At 40.6% G+C, this 25,884-nt stretch overlaps 1 protein-coding gene across 4 annotated transcripts in view; it reads right to left on the minus strand.

The window, feature by feature from the left end:
• The window catches only part of DIDO1 (death inducer-obliterator 1), a 52,104-nt gene that overhangs the window by 12,163 nt on the left and 14,057 nt on the right, over positions 1-25,884 (minus strand). For all 4 annotated transcript variants that reach the window (XM_051803121.1, XM_051803119.1, XM_051803120.1 and 1 more), the window contains exons 2-14: positions 24,837-25,032; positions 23,291-23,395; positions 22,092-22,992; positions 21,457-21,775; positions 18,506-18,718; positions 17,493-17,718; positions 4,291-4,738; positions 3,207-3,366; positions 2,579-2,695; positions 2,292-2,399; positions 1,686-1,821; positions 1,004-1,550; positions 2-155 (exon numbers count right to left, since the gene is read on the minus strand). In XM_051803121.1, coding sequence (XP_051659081.1) covers positions 2-155; positions 1,004-1,550; positions 1,686-1,821; positions 2,292-2,399; positions 2,579-2,695; positions 3,207-3,366; positions 4,291-4,738; positions 17,493-17,718; positions 18,506-18,718; positions 21,457-21,775; positions 22,092-22,992; positions 23,291-23,395; positions 24,837-24,924 — 3,522 coding nt within the window. In that variant the 5' untranslated portion in view covers positions 24,925-25,032. The remainder of the gene's footprint in view (position 1; positions 156-1,003; positions 1,551-1,685; positions 1,822-2,291; positions 2,400-2,578; positions 2,696-3,206; positions 3,367-4,290; positions 4,739-17,492; positions 17,719-18,505; positions 18,719-21,456; positions 21,776-22,091; positions 22,993-23,290; positions 23,396-24,836; positions 25,033-25,884) is intronic.

A 25,884-nucleotide genomic window follows, 5' to 3' on the forward strand; every position in this document is an offset into this window, starting at 1 on the left:
CCTCACTAAGATAATCAAAGCACCCGGAGACTGGATATGCTTTAGTGACAAATTTGGCCACACTTTGCATGTTGATAAATCCTTTCCAAATGGTGTTGAGACGAGAGAGAAAGAGGGAAGTGTCGCTGTCCTGAGGTGAGCGTGGCTCTGCAACACTGCAAGACAAATCCAGACAGAAAGGTTACACAATGCAAATGAGGATGGACCCTTTTTTGTAAATTTTCTTCCCTCCTCCTACTGATTCAATACTTTCTTTTAAACAAATAACAAAATTTTTCCTAAATGCTTTGTTGATGTTTTCCATTAACTTGTTATTACTTAAAAACGCAACAAGTAACAGAAAATAAACTTGTAGCTGCAGACAGATAAAGAGATGCCAAAAGACATGACTTTTATAAAATTAAGTTACTACTATAACTGTTGTGATTCCGACTCCATAACAAACTAATTGGAATTATAGACTTCCCACTAATTAAGTCAAAATTATGCATCAGAAAGATTCTCAAGTAAAAGAATTTGCTATAAATAAAATTATTTCAACTGCAATTGCACTAGGATATACTCGAGAGTATTTGTTTTTACTATTATATGTACTCAGAATAGGAAAGAAATCCACTTCTTTCCAAGCTGATCAAGTGGTTAACTTAAGTTCATATTCGGATATAACAGTATTTTAATACAGGATGAAAATCTAGAAATGCCTTTAAACCATCTCTCCCAGTGTCAATATACATGCAAACTTCTAAGTCTGCATAATACCTCCAGTTTTATTTCCCTGCTGAAAGAGTGTAGAATCTTTGCTGTCAAAATACACTCATGCTCTGAAAATTTTACCAGCTAGAGAAGGCAAATGAGAGATGGGAAACGAAAAATGTGAATCAGGCTACCTGAACTTTAAACCTGAACAAGCCTTTTAACTGAGGGAAAGGGGATGGGACATGGAACTGTGAAGAGAACCACAGGAGGGACTGTGGCAGCCTGGCTGGCTGTGGAGGATACGCACTTGATGTTGGGTGACTGATGAACCGCCAGGTATCTGGGATCTGGTGAGGAGGACGGTTTTGTTAATATGGATTTGGGGACAGTCATAGCTGGTTTGGAAGTTTCCTGTTTGGTTTCCCCCACTGAGACTTTGTCAGCTGCAGGCCCAGAACGCTGTGCCGGCGTCACAGTCCCGGAGGAGCCGCTCATGGCTGTCCTGGGGTCTCTGCCCGAAACCGTCACGGTTGTGACAACTGGGCCAGCACAAGAGGCAGGGAAAGCAGAGACCTCTTCAGGTACAGCAGAGTCTGTGCTGTTCTGGCTCTGGCTTGTAGGAATGTAAGTTCTTTCTGCAGTTGGCTGAGAAACTGTTTCTGCTGCTGGTTCAACATCGATGTCCATCGCGTCCTCAGCAACGGGCTCTTTGTCAGGCTCTGCTGCTGGGGCTGCTGCAGGACTTTCATACTTGGGCTGGACTTCTGGCTTTGATTTCTGCTCCACCTTTTTAGCAGAAGCCCCTGGCTTCATCTTCTTAGGTGGTACCTCATCTTCAGATGCTGAAATCTGACCTATAAATTTATTTCAAAAGCTTGAATTACTATTTAACAATAAAATAGTTTGGAGAAACTATTTCAAAAAAAACAAATAAACAACACTTAACGTAACAGTTCTTTTACTTTGCCCAAGGTCAGCATTGTAAATACCTGTACAGATTTTGCAGTTCAGGTCAAAAAGATGGGCTCGATGTTGACTTGTTGTATCCTTCAACATGCTGCTAAAAACATCTAGAGAGGGAGCACTGTTCACATTAGGTGCAGTTCGGGTTGACTCCTGCTGTTCCTAAAAGTGAATAAAGCAAAAAATATTCCAGTTCATCATTAATGTCCACAATAAAGAAACACTTTGAAATCTGTTAATTAACTCCAGTTCTTTAAAAAAAACCAACCCACATTAAAGTCCTTGGTTAAGGCATATCATGTTAGACAGAGTTCTCAAATGATATCTGTCCTCATTTCATTCCAGAGTGTTTTGAAGTAGAGAGCTAATGTTCAGAAATAGAAGATTTCTCTATAAATTGACAGCAAGGGCTGAAAAATATGCAGCATTTTTGAAATGCCTGCAAAATATGCTTATCATTGCTTGTTGCACTCCTTCACACTTAAAGAAAAATGCTCATAGCACACCTACTAGGCTGTGATATCCCTACAGTTTAATGAAACAACCTGCACTTCTGATGACAAATTTGAAGCCCTAGTTGCCATTTCTCCCCCTCAGTGTCCTCGTGCTGAAGCAACAGCCCCAGTACTTACATCAGAGTCAGACACTGGGGGAGAATCTTCCATATTGACAACTGGCACATGTTCCCGTTTCACAGCCGTTTTCTTGATTTCCTGAGATTTGCTTCGTGACTCCACCAACTGAGAGAAACAAAACCACAATGGTAAAAAGTCCATATATTTAATTTATTATGTACTTTGTTATCGTTTGGTACATGGTAAAGGAAAAGACTACTGAAATTGAGTGTTATTAATTTAGTACAGGTGGTAAGGGTTGGCAAACTTGTATCTAAGGACACAGAGGAAATGATGTTACTTACTGCCTTAGCTGGTTTCTCTTTCCACACAGACAGTTCTTTAGACAAAAGTTCTTCTGGTTTCATTCTCACTAGTTTTGACAGTGAGATTTCCTCACGAAGGACACGATGAAAAAGTCCCTGAAAACAGAAGAATTTTGCTCATTATCCTCAATAACTCCCAGTATAACTGAATTGGAATGTCAGAAATTGAACAGCCACTCCTCTGCTTCAAATCTACTGGAAAATTAAAAGGTTTCAAGTGTTCTCTAGTAAATATTTTCATCTGTACCAGCAGCTGTTTTCTTCTTTTAAAGCACAGATATCAGGTATCCAACACATACTACAGAATGTCACAAGAGGAGAAATAGATGAAGTCTGTATTTATTTTAAGAAAGTCATTCTGTAAATAAGTATTTCACACCAAATGCCCAAACTGAATAAATACCAATGACAAACAAAAGTAAGCTTTGAAATCCGACTTGGATAAAGCTATTGCTAAAAAGGTTTGAATGGCTTTATGATAATATTTTATAGTTTAATTTGTAAATCTCTATCTTGAAGCTCTGAATGTTGAGGGTAGAGTCTGAAATACCATTGAAGCCCAAAAGTACATTTCTGGATAAGTTCACTGTTTAAGAAAGTTCCAAACCTGGTTTTTGGGGTCCTTGAGATTGAACATGATGCTCCGGTATTTACTCTTGTATCTGTTGTCCGTAACTTGGAACAAATTAAACATCTCCTTCTCAATATTGAGTGCCACTTTCCCCACTTCACTCTCTGTCATGACCAGGTCATCACTGTCGTTGACTCTGTTGAAAACAAGAGCAGGTACATGCAGTTATGTCAGGTGTGAACAGTCAGCTACAGTCACAAAAACTAACTTTTCAGAGCTGACCTCAGCTGCTCCTCACCCAGGGAGGGCTCCAGACTCCTTAAAACGACACCTGAGAGCCAAAGTCTATCTCAGGACCTTGAACTCAGCCAAACTTTAATTATTGCCCACAGATGGCCATGGAAGACAAGGCTTTGGGAAACCAAGTCAGCCTTTATTCCTGCTCTTGGCACTGCAGTCAGAAGAGGAGTTTCTCTGCTTTGAGTGACACAGGGAGCCCAAGCACTTGAGTTTTGGTCCTAAATTCTCCACTGTGACCAGCATTTCCATTTCAGAGAGCAGTGCTCTATGATAAGTCTTGATGGGTGGCATTACCTTTAACAATCATCGTGGGAAAATATGCCTTTTTTTGTGTTTGGGTTTTTTTTTCCTTTTCCAAGTGATAGTTGCCCACTGACCAGAATTTCTCATTGATTTTTATGCTGGAAGCAGAGGGAATCTCCCCCTCACTGAGCCTATAACCTTTCACTATGATATTTCCTGTACTATGTTCCCTACAAATCTACATCTCCATCACTGCCACCACCAGATTTTAAAACTCAAGAGCACCTGCATTATAAAAGCTTCTATGCTGTAATTTAATTCTTCAACTGTAATTGCCTCAATATAAGTGGGACAGTGAGGTTTCTTTTTTTAAAGGCTTTTTCACATACACATTTACTTTATATCACGAATTTTTATTTCAAGTATAAACCTGAAATGCCAATTGTACTTGTAGTAATCTGTAGCATAAATTCAATCCTTCAAAATTCTTTATCAACACATAAGAAAATGCTCTGCAGGCTAAACATTTACTTCTAGTTGTAGCGTCCTACATAAAATAAGTGCTTTGAATTCCCACCTCTTCCATAAAATTTCTTTCAGGGATCGTCGAATATTTTGTCGAATCTGAGAGTTGGGCTGTGACTGGACAGGGCTGGCTGATGCTTTTGTTTGACTACTTCCAGCTGCAGCTGACATGGAAGGCAGTGAAGGCTTTTTGAGCCCTCCACCCAAACTGGAAGATGGAGCCGGTTTCTTGGAAACGGAAGAGCCGTGAGAGAGAGGTGACTGTTTGGAAGGAACACTGCCTGATGAAGCCCAAGGTTTCTTGGGAATGACACCTTTGAAACTTCCAGCAGGTTTCAGTGGTGGTTTGGTTAGTGTTGTGTTAGAGTAGGATGAGGACTTCTTGGAAGGCAGATTTTTGGGGAGAGAAGGTGACTGTTTCTCCATTATAGACACAACGGTCTTCTTCGATGCCAGTGAGGACTCTGCTCTATCTTCATTCCTTTTCTCTTCCCTTTGAGCTGTTAAAACAAATTAAAAAATACAATATTAAAGGCTTAACTTTATAACTTCCTACTCATGAAGACCAGGTACCAATCTATAAAGAAAAATCTGTCAAATGCCATCTCCAGAGAATAACTGCAAGCAGGCAGTTTAAGCTATTTCCTCTCACTAGCTTTCTTAAAAGTGATTTTAAAAAACATGCTGAGATCGATATACGGTTTTTTTGGTTCAAAATTCTGCTTACAAGAAAAATGGGGGGGAAAAAAGGCACCACCTTCAAAGATTCTGAGAGGGATTTCATGGTTAAGCTTCAAAAACTCTCACATGTAGAAAAAAAAATAAAAATAAATATAAGGCAATACAACTCACTATCTACATTTAAGCAGAAAAATTCTCATAGCACCTTACAGAAGCAGTTTATCACAGAGGTTGACCTGATCACGGAGTCCATGAATTTGAAACTGCACTAATATTAGCTTTAGTATTATTGAAATTTGACAAACCTATTCAGTTCCTAGTTAAATTATAGATTTAGAGAATACTTAAACATTAATACTGCTGCTTAGGTTGTAGTCATCTAATTCCCACCATTCTCAAACTATTGCATTCACAGTATTCAGATTTTTCATTTAAACATTTTTTTTGTTACTAGAATAATTGATACACATCATACACAAGAAAATTTATGAAGTCTTAAGTAAAAGCTCCAGTTTTCCCACATGTTGAAGACATCCATCCATCCATTCGTATTCTGGATAGGAACAATTCAACGCAGTAAAAAAAGCCAGAAGCACACCCCACCCTCCAGCAAACAAAATATCATTTACAAGACATCAGTCACAGTGGGCAAACACCAGCACAGAGATCTTGAGAGCTCAAACAAAGATGAGTTCTGAGGGAAACCACCAAAAAGCAACTCCTAAAATAGTTGTTTCAAAACCTGTTGAAGGTTTTCAGATGAATTAGCCCACAAGCCCTAGGTGCAAAATGCAGGATACTTCCTGGGCAAGATCAGGGAGTTTTAACTTCCAGTAACTTCACCAAGGACCAATTGGTCCCCCTTCACCTTCCATATCTGTTGAGAGCAGAAATCACTAGGAAGGACCTAAACCATCCCATCTGTCTGTTCTGAGATGGACTTGAAGGGGACAAAGCCCTCCTGGGGGGTCTGGTTCAAGACACCCCACACATCAGCATAAGTGTTCAGTGGAATCATCCCTCAAACTGAGGAAGATCTGCAATGCTTAAGGGACATGTGATACTCGCTCATTTCAGAAAGAAATGGCCTTGCAGCCTAAAGTTCAGCTACCCCTGGACATCAGCACATGCTTCCAGCAAAGATCCTCCTCACCCCCTGGCCCTTTAACTGGCCCTCACTGCTGGCCCCACAGACACCAGTGGGAGACAAACCAAGAAATTATGCTGGACTTGACCTTTTGTAAGGTGAAATACAAGGGTGTGTGCTGAACTTCTGCTGGAACGCAAGGAGAAGCAGCAGGACATCCAGAAACACTGTATCTTTACCCTGATTTTTTTCCTAGAAGCATTTTACAATTGAGGATTATTTCTGGGAGAGATTTAACTATTTATTAGAAGTGTAAAATAAAACCTGCTGCCACAGTACATTAAACCATTTCACAGGGTGTGATGATTTTGCCATAAAGAAGATTACAACCATTACCCTCACGCTATTCCCACAGTTTTCCTCAGTGGTTCCTGTCTGAGACAGGGAGACCTTTCGTATGACCCTCAGTGTCTCTCCATATGTCCTCCCTCTCCCCTACCCTACTAACACTATTCCAGTTGTCAGGAGGACTCTGGCACTCCTGTGAGGGAGGAAGGAGATAAGGAACTACTGCTGATGTTTTTTGTTTGGTCCAGTTTGGTGCCCAGAACCTGAGAGGTCACCAGTCAACCTATTTTGAGGTCAGTCTGGAACAGAGCAGAGGCGAATATCCAAAACGTGTGCACTGGTAACTCTGCAGGAATTACTCTACTTCCGTTCTCTTTTTCCTGGTTTATTTTATCTTCTGCACAGAACAGTACCCTTTTGGGCAGGTGGGACAGCAGCACATTCTGAGACTTATCACAGAAAGGCAGGACAGCACAGCTTTGCTTTCAAAGCAATGACAGCAAATGTCAGTTCTCAGCACTAACACATTCAGTTGTTTTTGGCTTATAGCAGAAGTACAACTGTAAATTTGTACCTAATGATTAGTTCAACATATTTAACAAAAACTACACTGATAAAACTGAAAATAGCAGAACCAAGATGTATTATGTCCATCAGATGTTGCATATGAGAACTATACCCACACCTCACACCTTTCTGATACAAACAGCTATATCACAGTAAGATTATGAACTTGCAAAATAAATAAATAAATAAATAAGTAAAAGGTACTAGTACAAAGGTAGATTGAAGTTCCCAGGGCTGAAGGTCAGCCAAATCTGTAAGGTCCAAGGAGATGCAGAGGCATCCTTTACCTTTACCCTGCCAGGTAACATCATGACTATTTAGAAAGGATTCTAAAGGTATGTAATTCTGTGCTTCTTCAGCCAATGGAAAAAATGCAAATAGTTCATAAGCATCATGCAGGCCAGTTTCAAGCTACTATATCCCAATTACAGGTGTCTCCCTAGCAGGGCTTGTTGACTAGAGAAGTGGATGGTAGATTCTGCATATACTAAGTCACATGTGGCTCCTTCAGTGCTTCAGAACTGCCCAAAGGGACAGGTCACAGCAGTATCTGATGGACACTGCCCAATCGTGTGCATGTTTTGATAAAGAACCCAGGCTACTTAAATCCTACATATGCAAATAACCTGTGACAGCTGTAGATGAACCTCATCTCAACAAACCCTCTTACACTGTTTTGACTATGAGAAACCAGAATTTTTGTCCTATCAAGTTTTGGTTTTCAGTGACAAGATCAATGTGCTGCCACATAATTAGCTGAAGGAACTCACTGTGTCCTTACACAGGTCTTGGATCCAATGCCCAGGAGCACCCAGAGGACAGTGGAGAAGGAGCAGGACTGGCTCTTCGGGTGGCAGCTCAACCTCCTACTGACCAACCCCTAACACAAGCACAGGCCAAAGCTTACAGCATCTCCTGACAGGAATGGGAACATTGCCCGTGTGTGTTTGGAAGCAATAGCATATGTGCTCTTTCCAGAGACCAGTATTTCAACACGAGGGGAATTTTACTTCTGAACAGATGCCAGGGTTGTTCAGCAAATGGATGGGACATATCATGGACCAGGGATTCCCTCAGACCACGATTTCAAAGTGCTCGGCCGTGAAATCCACAGGCAGCTTGAGGAGAAGGCACAGCCAAAGCTACTGTACACACCAGCCATTGTATTTTATACTGTGGGGGTTTGGTCCTTTCCATCAGTAGCTCCAGCATACCTACAATAAATGCTCTTAAACAAATTTAAAATAAAAGGATGAGAAAAACACTGAACATCAGCCTACTCCAGCCAAGAGAATAACAGGGAGTTCCATCACAGGCAGATCAGTGCCAGAATAAGAAAATTAGTGGCTCTTCTACTCAACACTTTTAACACACAGGTGAAACTCCTCGGTTTGATGTTAGAAAGTAACCATTAAACTATTTAAAACAAAACATTAATTCCTATTTGCCCCATTTTGTCCCATGGGACACTTCTTAGGACAGGAACCAGATCCTTACTGACTGGAGAGAGGGGTGGGCAGAAGGGACCGAGGCCCAGATGGAGCTGAGCCAGCTCATTCCCAGGGTGAAACCCAACGAATCCTCTGGCAGAAATCAGCGCATTCCTCCCAGGCTTAAGAAACAGCATTACTGTGGTACGTTCACTACAGACAGCAGTAGAATCTCTCCCACCAGATGTCAACAGACACAGAACCCCTCCCCTGAGGAAATTCCCCGTGCAGCAAAGCCATAGACATTACAACACACAGCAGGACAGAACTGCCACATCATCTGCTGTACAGACGAGCCCGGTGCTTACAGGTACTTGTGAACATCTCAACATGGTGTCTCAGCAGTGTCATGCAGTTGTGGAAGCCCAGTTCAGCAGGATTTCCAGTGTGGGGCTCCTTAGCTTTGCATGAAGGATTTGCAGGCTTGTATCACAGTCCCTAACTGACAACCAGAGGCTGTTTTACACCACCAGCATCCATATTATCTAAAGGAAACTTCACTTCCCCTCTGATCTTTTAAAAATATTTCTGTATAGCATTCAAGCCTGTTCTGGTTCTTCCCCCTTTCTCTCTCCACCCAGTCTTTCTTTGGAATAGTAGCTTTTGAAAGCCACTTCAAAAACTACTCCACCACCATCCCTGGTTTCTATTTGAATTATCTCAGTTGTGATGAGCTGTTTTGCTGGAAACATTATTTAGTATTTCCAGTTTTTAAATACCAGGAGAAATGTGCTATTCCTTTTCTCTGTATAGTTTTAAAATTATTCAAATCACGGTTCTTTAAAGAACTTTAACTTCTGGCTCTAGCTGACGCTAAAACTTTTAAATGCAATGTAGTTAAACCACAGGCTGTTACACCTGAAGAGCCCATTTCACAATGACTGGTAAGGCTGGTTTTTGCTGGTTTAACTTTTTTTAAAAAAGATCACAGCTACTACTGCAGACATTAAAAAGACTGCTGTGAAATATATCTGGCAGCCATGAAAGCTGTTACAGAGTACTATGAGAAGTTTCTGTACAGAATTAAGATTTTGGCATAAGGCTGTTCATGCCCTACTGTCTCTAGTTCCACCTTAACATTTCCCTATGTTCTCTTCCGTCTACATTAATCTACTTTTTTTCTTCCCCCAGGATGAAATTCCTCCAGGCAGTGTGTGAGGAGCCGACGGCTGCATCGTGTCCAGCTTGCACAGGACCATCCACAGTGGGAGCACAGGCCCAAGGGAGCAGGACGTCGGGAATCGATCCCTGGAGGAGACACTGCCCAGCACAGAGGCAGCCCAAGCATGTGTGGGTTTTACTGCTCCTTTTCAGACTTCTCCATCACTAGAGTTTTAGGGACAAAACAAAACCAAAACCCCACAACTAACTTTCAGGCTTATGCACAGTATACAAGTTTGTGTGGCACAACAGTAAGAAAGCTGGTAATTAACATTTTTCTGTAACAATAAAAATAAATCTGTAAAATTCCACAGTAGGAATAATTAAACCTAAGAAAGTGAGAACAGCTCCTTGTGATCCATCTGTCCAAAAGTGGATCATTTACTACACTTTGAAGGATTTGTATGTCCTTAAAGGAGGAGGGGGGGGGAAAATCACACTAATGCAGCACTGCAGCTGTTAAAACCCCCAAAATACCTGTTAGAAAGTATTGACACAGCCTGTATAAGGCTGGACAGCACTGAGCAATTGTGTACTGTGAGAAGAGCTGATCTCCACAGAGAGGCACCTGCACTGGCCTTCACAGCAGCTCAACCAGCTGAGAGGAATGCAGGTTGCAGAGCCCAGCAGAGGCAGTCAAGTCACCTGCTCAGGAACTGCCCTGCCAGCACTTTGGGTGTCACACACAGCTTGGCCTCACAAGTCCCGCTCGGTCCTGTGGCTCCTCTGGCTCAGACACAGGTGGCTGCAGTGGCCGTCCCTGCGCCGTCGCTCCAGCGCTGCCGTGTCCGGTGCGGGTGTAGGGAAGGTGAGGGCAGCCCACTCTGGCACAGAGCACAGCACAGTAGCACAGGCTCCTGGCCTACAGAAGATGAAATAACTCTCCTGTATTCACCAGTTACCTAAGAACTGCATTTCTCCCCTCTGTAAAACTGTTGAAGCAGAGGAAGGGCAGGATTTGTCAACTTTAGAACTGATGTTGTTCAACAGCTTCCCTGTGCCACTCAGCCTTGTCCTGAGTGGACTTGTCCACGCAGGTGTGGCCCTTCCTCCGTGACTTGACAGAAATAACCTGAAGAGAGCAGAATTTAACCAAACCCCATCACCCCGATGCAGAGGCTGACATCAAACTTTAATCCACGATTCTTCCGACGTGAAATCTTTTGATGTATTACCCAACTTAAAAACCTGAACGAAAGACACAGGTGAGCTGGTGCTTTAGCTGTCAGTCCTAAAGCACTCCACAACGGGAAGCTACTTACCAGCTCCGAGCCGTCCCCCGGGAGCAGCTGTGCCCAGTCCCAGGCTGGGGCCGTGTGTCGCAGCCGCTGGGTGCCCCTGAAGCCCCCTCTGGTGGCACCGAGCACCGGTGCCCGCGGCTGTGCAGGTGAGGGGCTCTGGAACCGCTGCAGCTCCTCGCCTCTTCAACTGTTCTGACACCTGCTTTTGCTGGACTTTTGGTCATTTCCCTTAAACCCAGCTTACTGCTAGTTCTAACTCAGAAGTGTTGAACTACTCTTACAGCAGTTTCAGTGTTAGTTTTCCCTGGAAACTGCCCACAGGTCTGCTTCCACTTTCAAGACAGAAATCAGTTTATTGAACACTCGTGTCTGAGGTGTGCTGCCTGCCCTGCTGCTGTTCTCCTAAAGACTCTATCAGCTCTAATTTGCACTGCAATTAAGCTGCCTGTGTGCCAAGCCTTTACATTCAGGCACACAAAGAAATCAAACCTGTCTTTAAATTTAGGAGACTCAGAGACAAGAGCCTGCTGTTTCTGTGGTGATTTCTCTGCATTCCAGCCAACACGTAACTCTAAGCTCATACAAATCTGTACCTTTGACATATAGGCTTTATTTTAATCTACATGAGATTATAGTGATCTATCTGACCTGTGTTAGACGACTGCATTTTCAATACTACCCTGCGCCCCGAGTGAGAGAGAGGCACTATGTGCTGCTGCAAAAAAAGGGCTTATTTTCCAGACTGTTCATGGATTGGTATCATCACTCCTTGCAGGGACAGGCCATCTTCAGGTTCCAAGTTCAGCACAGATGGGACACAGCAAATCAGCAGCAGACTTGACTCAAAATGCAAGTGAACATCTCAAAAAAACCCTTTTATTTGGGGACTAGCAAAGAACTTTTTCACTGGCTATGCAGTCAAGTGACCAAGTTCAAAGAACTGAAGTAAAATTAGTAAAAGAAAGCAAAACAGCAAGAGGGTGGTGAGTGTTTTTAATCAAACTTTCATCACTTTCAGTGTTGATGACAAGAGATAACCACCCTCATATGCATAGTGCCTCTGTAAGTGATACCAGGTTTCTGCCCCCCAACCCTTCCCCTCAGCAATGGCTCCTCACTGAAGCCAAGCACCCCTGATGGCAGGAGTGCTGGCCTGCTGTCTCCAAGTGCCTTGGGGGTGTTGGGTGCTTCAAAGGCAAAACAGGAACATGCCAGGAGCAGGGACCAGCCTTCCTAACTTAAAGAGACAGGGCAAAAATCTTCACACGGCTGAGCCACGTGGCAGGTGTAACATACCTTGCAGAGCAGAGACGGGGAGCTCCAGCAGTTCACAGCCAGGAGATGATAATGGCTCCCCAAGGATCCCACTGCTCCTTTTAACTGGTTGGGTCCCAGGGGATGTTGGCTTCAGCAGCCACTATGGTCTGCCTCACTCCACAGGCAGGGCTCAGGCCCTGAGCCAGCCCCTGGACCAGCAGACCCCCAGGCCAGCATAGCCCTGCCAGCACCACGATGGGAGTTCAACACTGGAGCTGCCGTGTTACACCAGCCACTCCTGTACTACGACCCCTCCAAAGCCAGAAATTCTCCAACATGAATTTCTCAGAAGTTCTGGCAGACTCATCTTGGGTATGCTCATCATTATTTGGTCTTGCAGCAGCCTTCCTGAAAACTCCTCTCGTTACAAAGGTTTAGGCCAGGCCTACACACAGGGCAGCCACATGTCCAAGGAAATGGCCAGTAACAAAATAAATGTTACATTTTATTTCCCCGGTACTATTCAATACTTAGTGCCTCTCAGTATGGACCTACATTGCACAATACAGTATTAAGCAAAGACACCTTGGCTTTGTAGGAGTTAATTCAGGTGCCAGAAGTAGTTCAGTTATAAGAGTATGGAACCTGGCAGAGCCTAGTTTTTCCCATGGGGTAGCAGTAAAACCCAAAAATGCATCCAGTTTAACTACAATCAGTCCCTGCAGACAAACACACGTATGGCTTAAGAAGCAAAGTTTAAGTAAAATATATTTTAACAGTTAAGCTAAACCAAGAGCAGTATATCCACATCCACTGCACTCAACTGAGTCACAACTTCAGCTGGTGCAATCTTGCCCAAAGAGCAGCATTAAATTGGCACCAGCCTGCGTGCAGACAAAGCCTTGCTTTCTTCTCTTCACAACAGTACTTACAGTTCCCTACACCACTTTCACACTCTGAGCCGTAACTCCTGTCTTTACTGTACCCTATTTTGCCCCTGCTCTCTTTAGAGTGGTATGTTTTCTTTCTTTCCTGCTCTTATTACAGAGAGGAAGAGAAACAGATACAAGAAAAAGCATACATAAGTGATGCATGCTATAATCCTGGCGTTTCAGTATGCACATTTTCTGCTGGTGGGGTCACCCAGTACCACTGCGTTCCCTTCACAAAGTCTCCGTATTTTGTTAGAGGTGTACAGGAACAAGGAGTCCAAGATCTTTAACTATACAAGCAAACACTATTCACTTTGTGAACAGCTTGAGTGCAGAAAAGTTCAGCTGCAGAAGAAATGAAAAAACCTGAAAGGGGATAACAAAAGGCAATTTTTATCACCAGAGTCAGGGCTCCCACTTCCAGGAGGTGGCAGCGTTGTCTCTTCATAATTCCCCACTGGAAACCAGGAGCGGGATCACAAACACTGTGGTTTTCTCTGAAGGAAACAGTCCCACTCATCACCAACTTCTGTGAAATACTGGTGTCAAGCAAGATATTACCATAAATCGCTATAAATTCACACCTTCCCTGTCTGCAGTTACGTAAACAGAAGTTTAGAGGTTTGATGTGACAAGTGCTTTTTACTCTGAAGTTCTGCCACAAGAACAGTTAATAGGAAATACATTTAATGTTAGGGTTTTTTAAATCTAATAAACCCTGCTCAGTCTCCTGTATGCTTAGTTGCTTTTCTCAATAAAAGCAGTAAAGATGTTTTAGCACCTGAATTGAGTAAATTATTAGTTCCTGTATTCTTTTGAAGTCTAATAAGTCAGGTGAACTTCAAAGTGAATACGTAGTACATTTATGATTGGTTAGTTTAAAAACTGGGATACTGCAAATGTTTACCCTCTTCCCCTCCCCTTTTGGATATGTTTTCTATTTCAAAACTGCAGATACATTTGCTGCTGATTTCTATTTGAGAATTAACAGCAAAAATACAGAGAAAAAAAAAACTATTTTCCAAGTGTTGCTCTGTCAATAAAAACCTGAGTTCAAGTGCTTCAGACATCCACTGATGCTGCTGACAAACACCTGCATCAGCAAACTTCATGTCTGGACTGTTCCTTTTCTCCATTTCCACTGGGCAGCAGTGAATGCAACGGACAAATTTTGTATTAAATGCAATATATGACACAAAAGCCCTCAGCAGAGCCAAATAAGCAGTGGACACAAAACTGCTTTTATGGTTCCTTTGTGTAAAAAAGTGTTTGTATTATGCTGCTTTAAGCTTGTGCTCTGCTAGTGTAATTAAGGATAACACTTCTATTATTCTAAGATGTCAGTCTGCAAGCAAAACTGACACGTTTCAGAAATCATGCTGGTGGTGCTTCCCCAAAAACACCATAAAGATCTTCCTAGATAAACCAGAGCCTGGTTTGCTTTCATCTCCTGTGACATGAACATGAGTTCACATGACAAAGTCAGGATTTCTATCATAACATGGACCCCTGAACAACATTCATAAATCTCAACAATCCACACACTTGTATCAATTAGGAAGCCAGGATGACTTCTGAAATTCAGTATCAAAGGATATTAAATGGATTCCAATTTTCCTAATGGAAGTAAAAGTGGCTCTTCTGAAAGGAAATGTGGTTCATACCCAATTGCCTCTTACATGTGTAGTTCAAATACTGGCTGCAACTTTAAAAGTATTTGTATTTAATATTCACTTATCAAAGCAAGTTCAAGGTATTTCCCACTCTAGTTACTAAATGAACCAAAGGGATTATTTTCACTGGGCACATAAAGATGGCAGACAGTGTGACTAACCAGGCACCAAGTTTTGGTGTACAAAGTCACTCCAAGTACAGCTCTAACTCATCCCCCTAAAAAGCCACAGAAAAATTAAGAAGAAACACAAGCTAATGGAGTAACAGAAGAAAAAAACCCCAACACTGTTCTGAATAACTGCACAGCACTAGCACTAAATATCCCTTTTTTTAAAATAAATGCAGAGAAGGTTGGGAGGAGAAAAGTGGGCCTGGGGGTGGGCTTAGATGCAAATTTACTACATGCTCCTACCACCCAGTACTTCTTTAGGAGTGGCTTGATTTTCTTCTTGGTACTACTTAACAAAGCTACTGTCTCATGTAATAACAAAATCCTTCCATCTGACAAGTACAGACTAAATGTATAAAGTAAATCCATGTCAGAAATGATAAACTGACTAATGGAAAGAGTATTACAGAGAGTAATTCTCTAATCATGTTAAGTTTCCTTAATTCCTAAAAGGCCTCGTGCACTGAAGTTGCAAATAAGGATTTGCTGAACACGGCTGGAAGCTCTGGGAGAATGCAGGCAGCACCTGAAACACTGCATTTGGAAAGATCCCATCCTTTGCCTCCTCTGGACTACAAGTTCTTCATAACCAATGTTCAGAAATACTCATTTCTAAACAGGGAGTCACTTTAAGATGTGCCTAAACCAGACTATATGTTTGGTCCAATAAATGTGTTTTCCTTGGCAGATTAGCTCAGACTTAAAGACTTCTCACTTTTAGATACCTGAAGAGAATTGAGAGGACTCTCATGAATTTCCCTAATGCTGTAACTTCTAGGTTTTGAACAGCTTATAAAGATTCCTTAAATAAATAAAATCTGGTAGAATACTCTTGCAGATGATGCACTGGCAGCTTCTCAGGAAGATTACAGTTCAAATTCATCCATTAAAAAGCAGGACACATTTTTTCACGAATACATAAGACCGTTTAACTGGGCATTTAGCACAGAGTCCCCATATATCAGTGCAACTTACCTTAATAAAAGCAATCTCAAGTTCTTCTTTGCATTTGATATGAGAGTTCTTCATCACACAAACTGGGTTGTTCTCTGCTTGTTACTAATATTTTGGAATCAATTTATCTATTTAGCTACAGGAATCTAGTTTTCTATTGGAATTGGTTAAATCTGTAAAACCTCCAGTGTGGTAAAACTTTAAAGCAACCTCCCCTAAAAAAACCCCTCAATCTTTGTGTCTCAAAACCTGTATTCCTGTCTACTGAGAAAAAAACCCAAACCATATAGCAATAAGGACATTTTAAGTTAAATGGTTCTATGAACATCTGTAATTGTATTGAATAGTCTTTCTCTCTGAATCTTACTTATGTTTAAAACAGAATTTTTTTCTGATAAAAAAGCTAAAGTTTCTTTAAAAGAATCTTAAAAAAATGCAGGTTAATTAAAGTATGTAAGGCCTAAATAACAAAATACTTAAGGAAAAATTATAACCTGATGGGGGCAGACAACATTAAAATATACCTGGTATGTCTACTATGTACTATGATAATGAACAGAAATTTAAGTTGGTTGGTGTTCCCTCAGTGTTTAAAAATTGTAATTAAAAACCCTCATCTTAAATATGACCTAAAAACTTATCAGTTACTTTACGTATAAGTGTTCAATAACTAGGTTTACTTCTGAAAATAAAATGTAAATTGGTTGAGGTGTGGTTACAAAGCAGTGAGAACTGAACTTCTGAATTCATTAATCTTCAAGTGAATAAACATGAGACACCAGGTCGTGTGGTTGTAACTGTGATATGTCAGATTTCATCTGACATTTCATAACTGCATTATAAAACTACTTAGATGAAGTCAATCAAAAAATGTCATAAGCAGAAGGACTTGTTCAGCCTTCAAAGCAGGATTTACTTACCTTTGTATGATTACAAGGATGCTATTCAAAACCTGCAAAAATATGCAAGGCAATACCTCTGCCCAACATCCACTTGAGATGTGTTCTTGTGTGTGTGGGTAACGTGTGAAGTATGAACATAGAAAGGGAAAAAAAAAGAAAGAAAAAGATAAAAAGAGTCCTGCCTCCCCCCAACATAAAAGTAAAGAATGGTCCTTAAATTATTTCATGTAGGGAAGAAAAGCAGCAGGAATATACTTGACAGTTAAAAGCTGTTTGCAGAAGTGTCAAGTATCGTTGGATACCACGTTGGAGATTTCATTCTCGGCACCAGGCACTGAAAATGCAAGACCTGAGAGACAGGTGCCAAATCTAAATTACAAAAATACAATTCAAATTAGTACAGGCAATTGCTGATTCATGGTGCACACTGCACGGCCTTCTGGTAAAACTTAACACAAATGTATCAATACTTACCTTCCAGATTAGAAACAGATACTGTCTCTATGGGAAAAATTTCAAGCTTAACCATGTAGTTTTCATCCAGAAATCAGCTGGGTAGATCAACAGGCTCTTAATCATACAACTGTCATATGATACAAATGAAACTTCTAAAAGTGTCTCTCATTTGTGTGTATCTGTGTGCGAATCTTTGAAGGTGGAGAAAGGTAGCTTGGTGCCACAGTAAGAAAAAAAAACCCCAAATCCTACACTCCCTAGTCTTGCAGAGCCAAGAATGGATGGGTATTCAAAGAAAATATGATTATTCAGGAATATCCCTATGCGATACATACATTTGAACAACAGTGCAGGTGAAATGGCAGCAGTCCTTTCAGGCTTTACAGCATTGTAATTATGATCGCTGGCCCAGGACGGTGTCACGGGTTCTGCTGGTGGCTCTCTAGCAACAGGTTGAGTGTTTGCCTCAGTCTTGGCCACTGTCACAACAGTCTTCTTCATGTTCACCTCTCTTTTCTCAGGCAATTGTCTCTTTTGGTTGGAAAGTGGTTTGATACCCACCTGTATAATTAAAAGAAGTTTGATTACTAATAATCATCGAATATACTCTATTTTACAAACAAACAGAGATATAGCTACACACATGTAGAACAATTTCTTTTAGAGTAAACTCCAGCAAAGAACCTGAAATGATGTAATTTCACTTTCAAATTTATAAAGCAAAGGTGATATACAGGATAACTTTAGGAAAAGGGAATGGTAAAGAGACCACTTGAAAACAACAGTATTTATCAACAGACTGGGGGGTGTTTGTTTCTCTGAAAAACTACCATCCACTTTTTAGTGGCTTCAAAAGTAAAAGGTTGTTTTCATCTTTGTTCTTCACAAAGCACACACACAACACAGTCAGGTTATTACACAATTCACAGTAGTTCCCAATTACTGTCCAAAACCCAGTAATTTAGAGTTTAAAAAAGTAAAATTAATTTGAATTAAATTAAAATAAAAAATATGTACTTCTTATACTTTTTTTAAAGGTAAATTAATTTGGAATTAATTCTTTTTTTTAAAGTGCAATGCCATCTAGAATACACTTGCAAGCAACTATCCCCATCTAGAGGCAATTATTAAGATTTTTTTTTTTTTAAAAAGTGACGGGAAAATATTTTCCTGTCAGAAGAATTAAACCATGTTGGTACCACAGAAAAAGGCAAGAGAACAACAAAAGATTAATAAAAAGCTCCTCTTCAATGCAGGACTTGGCAATTCATTTGACTCAAAAAAGAGAGCACAGAAAAAAGCCACCGTGCTTCAGGACAACTGTTCTGGATCAGGAACACGAACTTACCTGCTGCTGAGATTTTGGCATGCCAGGTTTTTCAGATTTTGGTTTGATCTTCTCTTTAGGTTTTGGTTTTGCATCTTTGCCAGAACTTAGAATCTTCATGGTGGCTGCAGCGTGTTTGAGAATGCAGTCGTTGCTGCAGTACACGGAGTCGGGCTGAGCCACGTTGAAACAGCCGGGACCGATGCACTTGGATGCACCAGGAGCTTCCATCACCTACAGGGTGAAAGGGAGTGAGCTCAGCCCTCAAAGAGGAAATAACAGGAATGTGCCTTTGGAACATGGAGAAACGCTTACACACTGTATGTGCAGCCTGCAGCTCTGCCAGTGACCTGACAATGGGCAGTGTGAAAGCGGCTGTCACTCAGGACACCACAGAAACAACCCGTACAAAGGTAAGAGTTTCGCTCTTTCAACACGTCATTTTCAGAACGTGCTGCATTATCAAGTTGTTAGTCTAGCACTGAAATAAAGGAGACTGGCTTCCTAACTTTTCAAATCCCATAAGCACACAAACGCTTTTTTCCTGATCCTCTGCATCATGTGAGAGATCTCCTTAATAACTCACAACTGGTTTCTCCTGAGCAAGGTCTCTAAAGTGCATTTTATTTCTATATCCCCATCAGCTGCTGCCCTCAGCCACGCACACATGCAAGAGGAAGCACTCAGCTATTCAGCTGTAGATATTATTCTTGCTCTAGAGATTTACCAATTTTAAACGTAGAAGACTCCAATTTACATAAAAAAAACAAAAAACATTCTCCCAGATAACTTTCCACAGCCTCCTACTTCTTACACATTTAGAGGTTTGCACATGCAATTTCTATTTTACTTCAAAATTGCTCTCCATTTATACAGAAGTGTTATATATGAAACACTTCCTCTTCTAATGTTAAGATTCAGAAAATAGCACATTCCTTGAAAACAGAGTACATTATGCCAAAATCCAGAAATAATTCAAAGCTCTTTAGGCTCCAGCATATCACCTCTGGGTATTATGCTTTAATTTCTCTTCCAGTTTACTCATAAATGTGACACAACTAACCTAACATAATTTAGAACCTAACAACATTCAGAACTACTGTAGTTCTATACAACCTTTCTCCATCAACAAACTGTCATTTGTAATTACCAAAAGTAAGTTTTTCATTAATATTTCCAGTTAAACAAATATTTGCATTGTGGTTTTCCCCAGTCAAAGTCAGTAAGATAGCACTGTCTGCTGTAGTCTGATAAAACCTGGAATTGAGAATTTTCCCCAAGAAATTGTTTATGCTTTAAAATACTTTTCAATCATGTACACATTTAGCTGATTAAGAATCATCAATTCACGTTCCCTAAAAAACACCTGAAGCTTATGACTAACTGAGCTGCCATTTCTAATTAGGGGCATTAACTCAGATGATGATGAAACTTTAAGTGTTGATGTCTGCACTTAGAAAATTTGTTGAGTTCTGATCACAAACCAAATCCCTGCAGCTATAGATGCTTATGGATAGCAACAAAAAGGAGTCTTTCTCAAGAATTCTGATGTAAGAGAACAGATAAACTGAGACTGTTCAGTCACTGTAACAGACTGATTTCATAGGAAATAGCAATGACCTTTATGCCTGCAATGGACAGGGAATTTCTGCAGAGTGATGCTGCTTTATACAAGTTTTAGAGGGATTTTAACTGAGGTATGAGGGACAGTGTGGGCTGAAACACACAGATGTGACAGCTCACTTCTCTCAGAACATGGTACCACCTGGCAATCACGAGTACAGCAGTTACATTCCACTGTCAAATGCCCAAAGAATACCTAAAATACGAGCAGTTCTTCCACAAGAGGCAAGGAGTTAATGATAATCATGTTTCTTTTTCACTAACAGAGAGATGGCCAACACATTCACATACCTGGTCAGCACATAAATACCACAGAGATACTCAGCAGCAGAGCCAAGGCCAACAGCACTGGACTCTCAAAAACTTTTTTGTGTGTACAAAGACGTACAAATATATTTGAAAACATTTTTGAGAACACTGTTTTCTGCACATTTATCTTAAAATTGTAACTATTTCTACACTGAACTCAAACTGTTTTGGTCTGTACATTCATCTCACAGTGCTGCTATGGACAGCTCTGATATTTATTCTAGGGATGATTTCAAAGCTTAAAGATTAGACATGAAAGAATAAATTCGTAGAGAAAAACTATAAACTGCTGTAGCATTTTAACAGCAAATTCACTAAACATGTTTTTCCAGGCACAGTAAGAAGAAAAGGGAATTGTTCAAGATGTTGGCATCACTACAGTAGCTTAGGCAGGACAAAGACACCGTAGTATGAAGTTTTTTTAATTCATGTGCATTGAGCTGAAGGTTTCTATGCCTTTCCCAATGGAAGTTATTATTATAAAACTTAAATTTTAGATTTTGCAATAATTCAAGATACATATATTTAGGTTAAAAAAGGCAGTATAAAAGAAGTCTCTACTTGCTAATAACCTAAAGCAGCATCAGGACAAAAATCAGAATTCAAAGACTAATTGGAAGTACAGTTGGAATTAACTTCAACAGGCACTTGCCAAAGTTAAGTAAAAAATTTCACTATCATTGAAAATGTCCAAAATTGTTCGAGATTATTTCAAAGACCGTATAATCCAGTCCAGATTTCTAATATTTTTATTAAAAGAATACCTCATTATTTGACTTCCAAAACAGTATTTAGAAAGGGCTGAATAGCACAAACTAATTCCTTACCCCTACATAAAACTTTTAAATCCCTCACTTGAAACTAAGTTGTAATTTCTGTACTGATAGAACTACGGATAAACTTCTGCTAAACAGAAGTTCAGCTGTTCAGCTTCATGTTTAGCTTTAAAAAAACACTTCAGATTTACAGCTCTAAAAGTAACTCATTGTCTCAATGTACTCCGTGAAACATTAAAAATAAGAAAAACTTAAAATACTTACAGGTTGAAATATCTTTAGTTTTTTCTTCCCACTTGGATTTGCAGCTTTTTCAATCCTACCCTTGATCCCTTGGTCCTCAACTGATTTTTGTTCAATTGTTCCTATGCTTGTGAATTCTGTGCCATCCACATTTCCTTGCTCCGCTTTCGCTTCCTGCTGGTCTAGTTCTGACACAGGCTCATCCTGTCCCTGGAGAATGGTGCAGTTTGGACAGATATAGTCCTCACCATTCCTTTCCAACAATCGCCCTCGAGCCTCAGAAATACCCACGCAGTCACCATGAAACCATTCCTCACATCTATCACAACAAATCATAAACCTGGAAAAAAAAACAACCCACCAAGGAACAGTAAAACACTGTGAAATGAAACAACAATTAACATTCAACAGATATTTCAAACAGCAGAACGTAAGCACCCCAACAAAGCACCAGTGCACGGTTCTGCCTCACTGGTCACTTCGATATTCCTCTATCCTCGTTTAAGTATTTGTTATAAACTCCCTCCCAAACTTCAGCAAACCCAACAGCTCACTTACACATACTCAAAAAGTAAGCAGGAGTATTTGGTTTCCTTTTTCATCACAGAACAACTCCAACTCCTTGCACCGTGTCTCCAGTTGAACCCTTTGCCTACCTGTTGTTATGAGGCTGACGACAAATACAGTACAGAGCGTTTGGGTCGTAGATCTCGGACTCGGGTTTGCTTTTGGGCTGTTCTTCAGGCTCTTCATCTGTGGCCCCCTTGGTACCAAGAGCAGGCTTTTCCTCCTTCTGATCCTGGACATCTTCAGTGTCTTCCTCAGACACAACCACCTGACTTGCAATCTCAGTGCTGTCTGCAGTCTCAGGCTCCTGCTTGACAGACAGCTCAGACTCAGTCTGCTTTTGAGCCGGGACATCACCTGTTTGGGTGGGATCTTGTTCTGAATTCCTTTTGTGGTTCTGTACATCCTTCAGTGCAGGTTTCTGTTCAACACGTTTCTTTCTCAGTCGATTCTGGAGTTCCTTTAGTGTTAACCCATCGCTATCACTATCAGAGGTAGCATCTTCCTCTTCCTCCTCTTCCTCCTCCTCTTCTTCTTCCTCTTCCTCCTTTGTGCGTCTGCTTTTAGGGCTTTTCTGATCCTTACAACTCCTAGTGCAGATCCTCCTAGTGACAGGTTTTGTATCTGGGGCGCTCTCAACACTATCTTCAGAAGCAGTTTCGGCATCTGTAGCTGGACCAGATGCTGCTTCACTTGAGTCTTCCAGAGTAGCAGGAGCACTCCTCCTGCCCCGGCGCCTCACCGTGGTAAGGAACTCTTCCACCCTCTCCGTCCGCTTTGGCTGCCGCCCGCTCCGCCGCAGGTTCAAGCCTTGCTGCTGCTGTTGTGGCTGCTGGTCACTGGAGTCCATGTCAGCATCTCCTGCCCCCTCTCGCTTGGCAATTGTGGTCCTTCGAAAGCCCCAGGTTTTCCTGAACTCTTTACTCGTGGGCTTGATAGACTTCTGTTCCTCCTCATTGCTTTGCTCACCTTTATCATCCAAAATTGATGCTAAAAACAAGGGAAGAGTTACTAAACCAGTGGTGAGGAAAGATGCTTTTCCTTAAAACCTTTTTTCAACATGTTATTTACCTCCACCTCATATTATGACCCTCAAAACATAAAAATGTTTTCTTGTGAATGCAATGCAACAGCAGTAGCAATTAAATATATCACTGATCAGTGTGCCAACGTAATCCAGCTATTACAAACTCTTTGTTACTTAAAAATATATGTATATACATGTACACACATACAAACCCCATAAATAAGCGTATTTTCTGCTCAACTGGAAAGGAAGAACTCTTACCAGGAGAACTATTTTCCATGTTGTCAGTATTAGGTTCAGACTCTAATGGCTCTGTGTTTACAGTTTGTTCCATAGTACGGGCAACACTGTCCTCCCTCTGAAACGCTGAAGAGAAACATAAGGTTCAAAACTGATTCAAAAATATTTACAAGCCTAAGTAATTATTAAATATTTTTGATGTAACCTCGTGATTTATTGTAACAAACACTCTACTTGTATTTCAAGCCACTGATGTTCTTTCAATGTACTAAGTTACAGATGTGGGTTTGGATATTGTGTACTGACATTTCATTGAGTAGCCTTAGGATTTCTGACATTTCTCAAAAAAAAAAAAACCTTCATGGTATGAACCCACTCCCTGGGGTCTGTCTGGGAAAAAAAACTTTATGGCAGTTCCACTCCTTACATGGACATGCCCCAGTGTCAAGGAGCATGGAGCAAGGACTCATCCAAACACAGTTCCCTTTCCAAAGGTGAGGATGGTATTTGATAGGAGTAACATTCTCTGGTAGAATGGAATGATTACCAACAGCAGATCAGAAACAAGGGAGAACCAACAGCCAGTTTTAGTAAACTTAAAGGTACTGCTGCTTAGATAATACAGGTTTTCCCAAAGAATAAGAAGCTCTTGGATTTTAAACAAAATGGAAATACCCTAGCCTTCCTTGTTAAAATAAACTAGGTCTATGTCTTGCCTGTTAAACAGTTTAGCTGCTATTTTTAGGTTGTTTCATAAACACTGGTGAGTATTCAGGTTAAAGCAACACTTTACCTTCACTATTTCTCTAAAAAGGTTTATAGAATAAAAGAAATGATACGGAAAAGAACAAAATAAAGGTATTTCTACCAGCTGTACAGATCACAGCTACACGTTTGCAGAGGCATCGTTCAACAAACTTCTCCCAGGCTTGCAGTGGCTGCTGGGGATAAATGCCTCCTTATTTCATAGACTGTTCTGTCTTCACACAATCCCTCTGTAGTCCAACCCCTCTGCTTTCAGTATTACATTTATTACTGCTACAACAGAAACTTGTAACAGGCAATGCTATGGAAACATAAGCATCCATGCAGATATGTTAAAAAAGTTAACACTTCAGTTGTAACTTCGGTATTTCACTTCAGTGAGATACTATAAATGCCACTGTAAAAGCAGCAGAACATCAATTTAAATAGTAATGATTACTTTTAACATTACAGACAGAATAAAAAGTGAACTATAAGCCTGCAGTACACAGGTAAAAAGCTGAAACTGATTCAATCCAATATGAAATTCCACTAAATTCCTCCATAAAAAAATCATTAACTATGAATTTTTAGTTTGGTTTGTTTTCTTTTTTAAACAGCACTAAAATTATATTCACATCAGAAAGGTTGCAATAGAAGTAAGAGAACAAGTCAAAACAGTTAACATTTACATCTTTGTTTACCCTGGAAGATGAGGAAATGTTAAAAGTTGTAAGTAGAGGTAATCCAAATTCTGAGATTTAAATTCCAGATACAATGTAAAGAACTAAGAAGGCTCCTCAAGGTGCTCTCTGTGCTTTACCTGACACAGCATTAGAGGTTTGAAGGGTTTCTCTTTGAAGGGCAGAGCCAGAGGAGGGCAGCACCGGATCAGAGTCATTCAGCATCATCCATCCAGCACATGCTGAAATTCCTGACTCAGAAGTGCCAGACCCAATCTCCAAGTTGTCAGCAGGTCCAAATGCTGATCCAATAAATCCTCTTTTTCCTGCTGGCTCCTGGAAAAAAAAGAAAGAGAAAAGATAAGGCACTGATATATTTATTAACTTACCTTACTACTGCTTACCTAAATTAAGAACTGTTTTGCCTCTACTATGTTATAAAGCAAATTCCATTATTTTGTCTTCTTGATAGTTTTGTCCTTTCAGAAAAACACTGCAACTGGAAAGAAAAATCAAAATAAAGCAATAGCACCTCCCCACTTACCTACAGCTGAGACCTTTGAAAGAAATACAAAATACAATTGCACTCCCATGAATTTGTTCAGATCCCTTAAAGATTTCCAGAAAAGTAACAAACTGTAATCAAGAATCTATTCCATGTACAGTACTTAAAAGCATTCTGAGAGTGGAATTTACTAAGCATATACTGTGCAATGAAAATACAGAAAGGTTTTTCAACTCCATCAGCCTGGCCTGGATTACATAGGGCAGATCTACTGGTTTATACAAAATTTTATCACAGAAGACACTGCAGCTCTGAGCATGTGAGCCTGAACATCAGTAGGAAATGCCTGCATTAACCCAAAGTAGTCTACCAGGCTACAAAAACACTGGAAAAGAATCTGGGAGGAAGAGGAGGACCAGCTGGACAGGATGAACTGGACTGTAAAATCAGTGAAGGCAAAAGAACAAAACTGAACAGAGCCTGTGTGTCAGCATTCTGCAATTAAAGATGCAGAGGAACATACACAGCAGGTGTAGGACATAACTAAAACATTACAAATTCTTTCAAAGGAGTAAAAACTGTTTATAAACACTCTAGGTCAGGAGATTCTATCTTAAAACATATTAGATAATCCATGCCAAGACAGAGTCTGACTTTGCTTTTTAAAGAATACCTTCCCCCCC

This window comes from Manacus candei, unplaced genomic scaffold (genome assembly GCF_025592945.1).
Source record: "Manacus candei isolate 608988 ecotype Guabito, Panama unplaced genomic scaffold, ASM2559294v1 h1tg000057l, whole genome shotgun sequence".
In the NCBI taxonomy this organism is placed as follows: Eukaryota; Metazoa; Chordata; class Aves; order Passeriformes; family Pipridae; genus Manacus; species Manacus candei.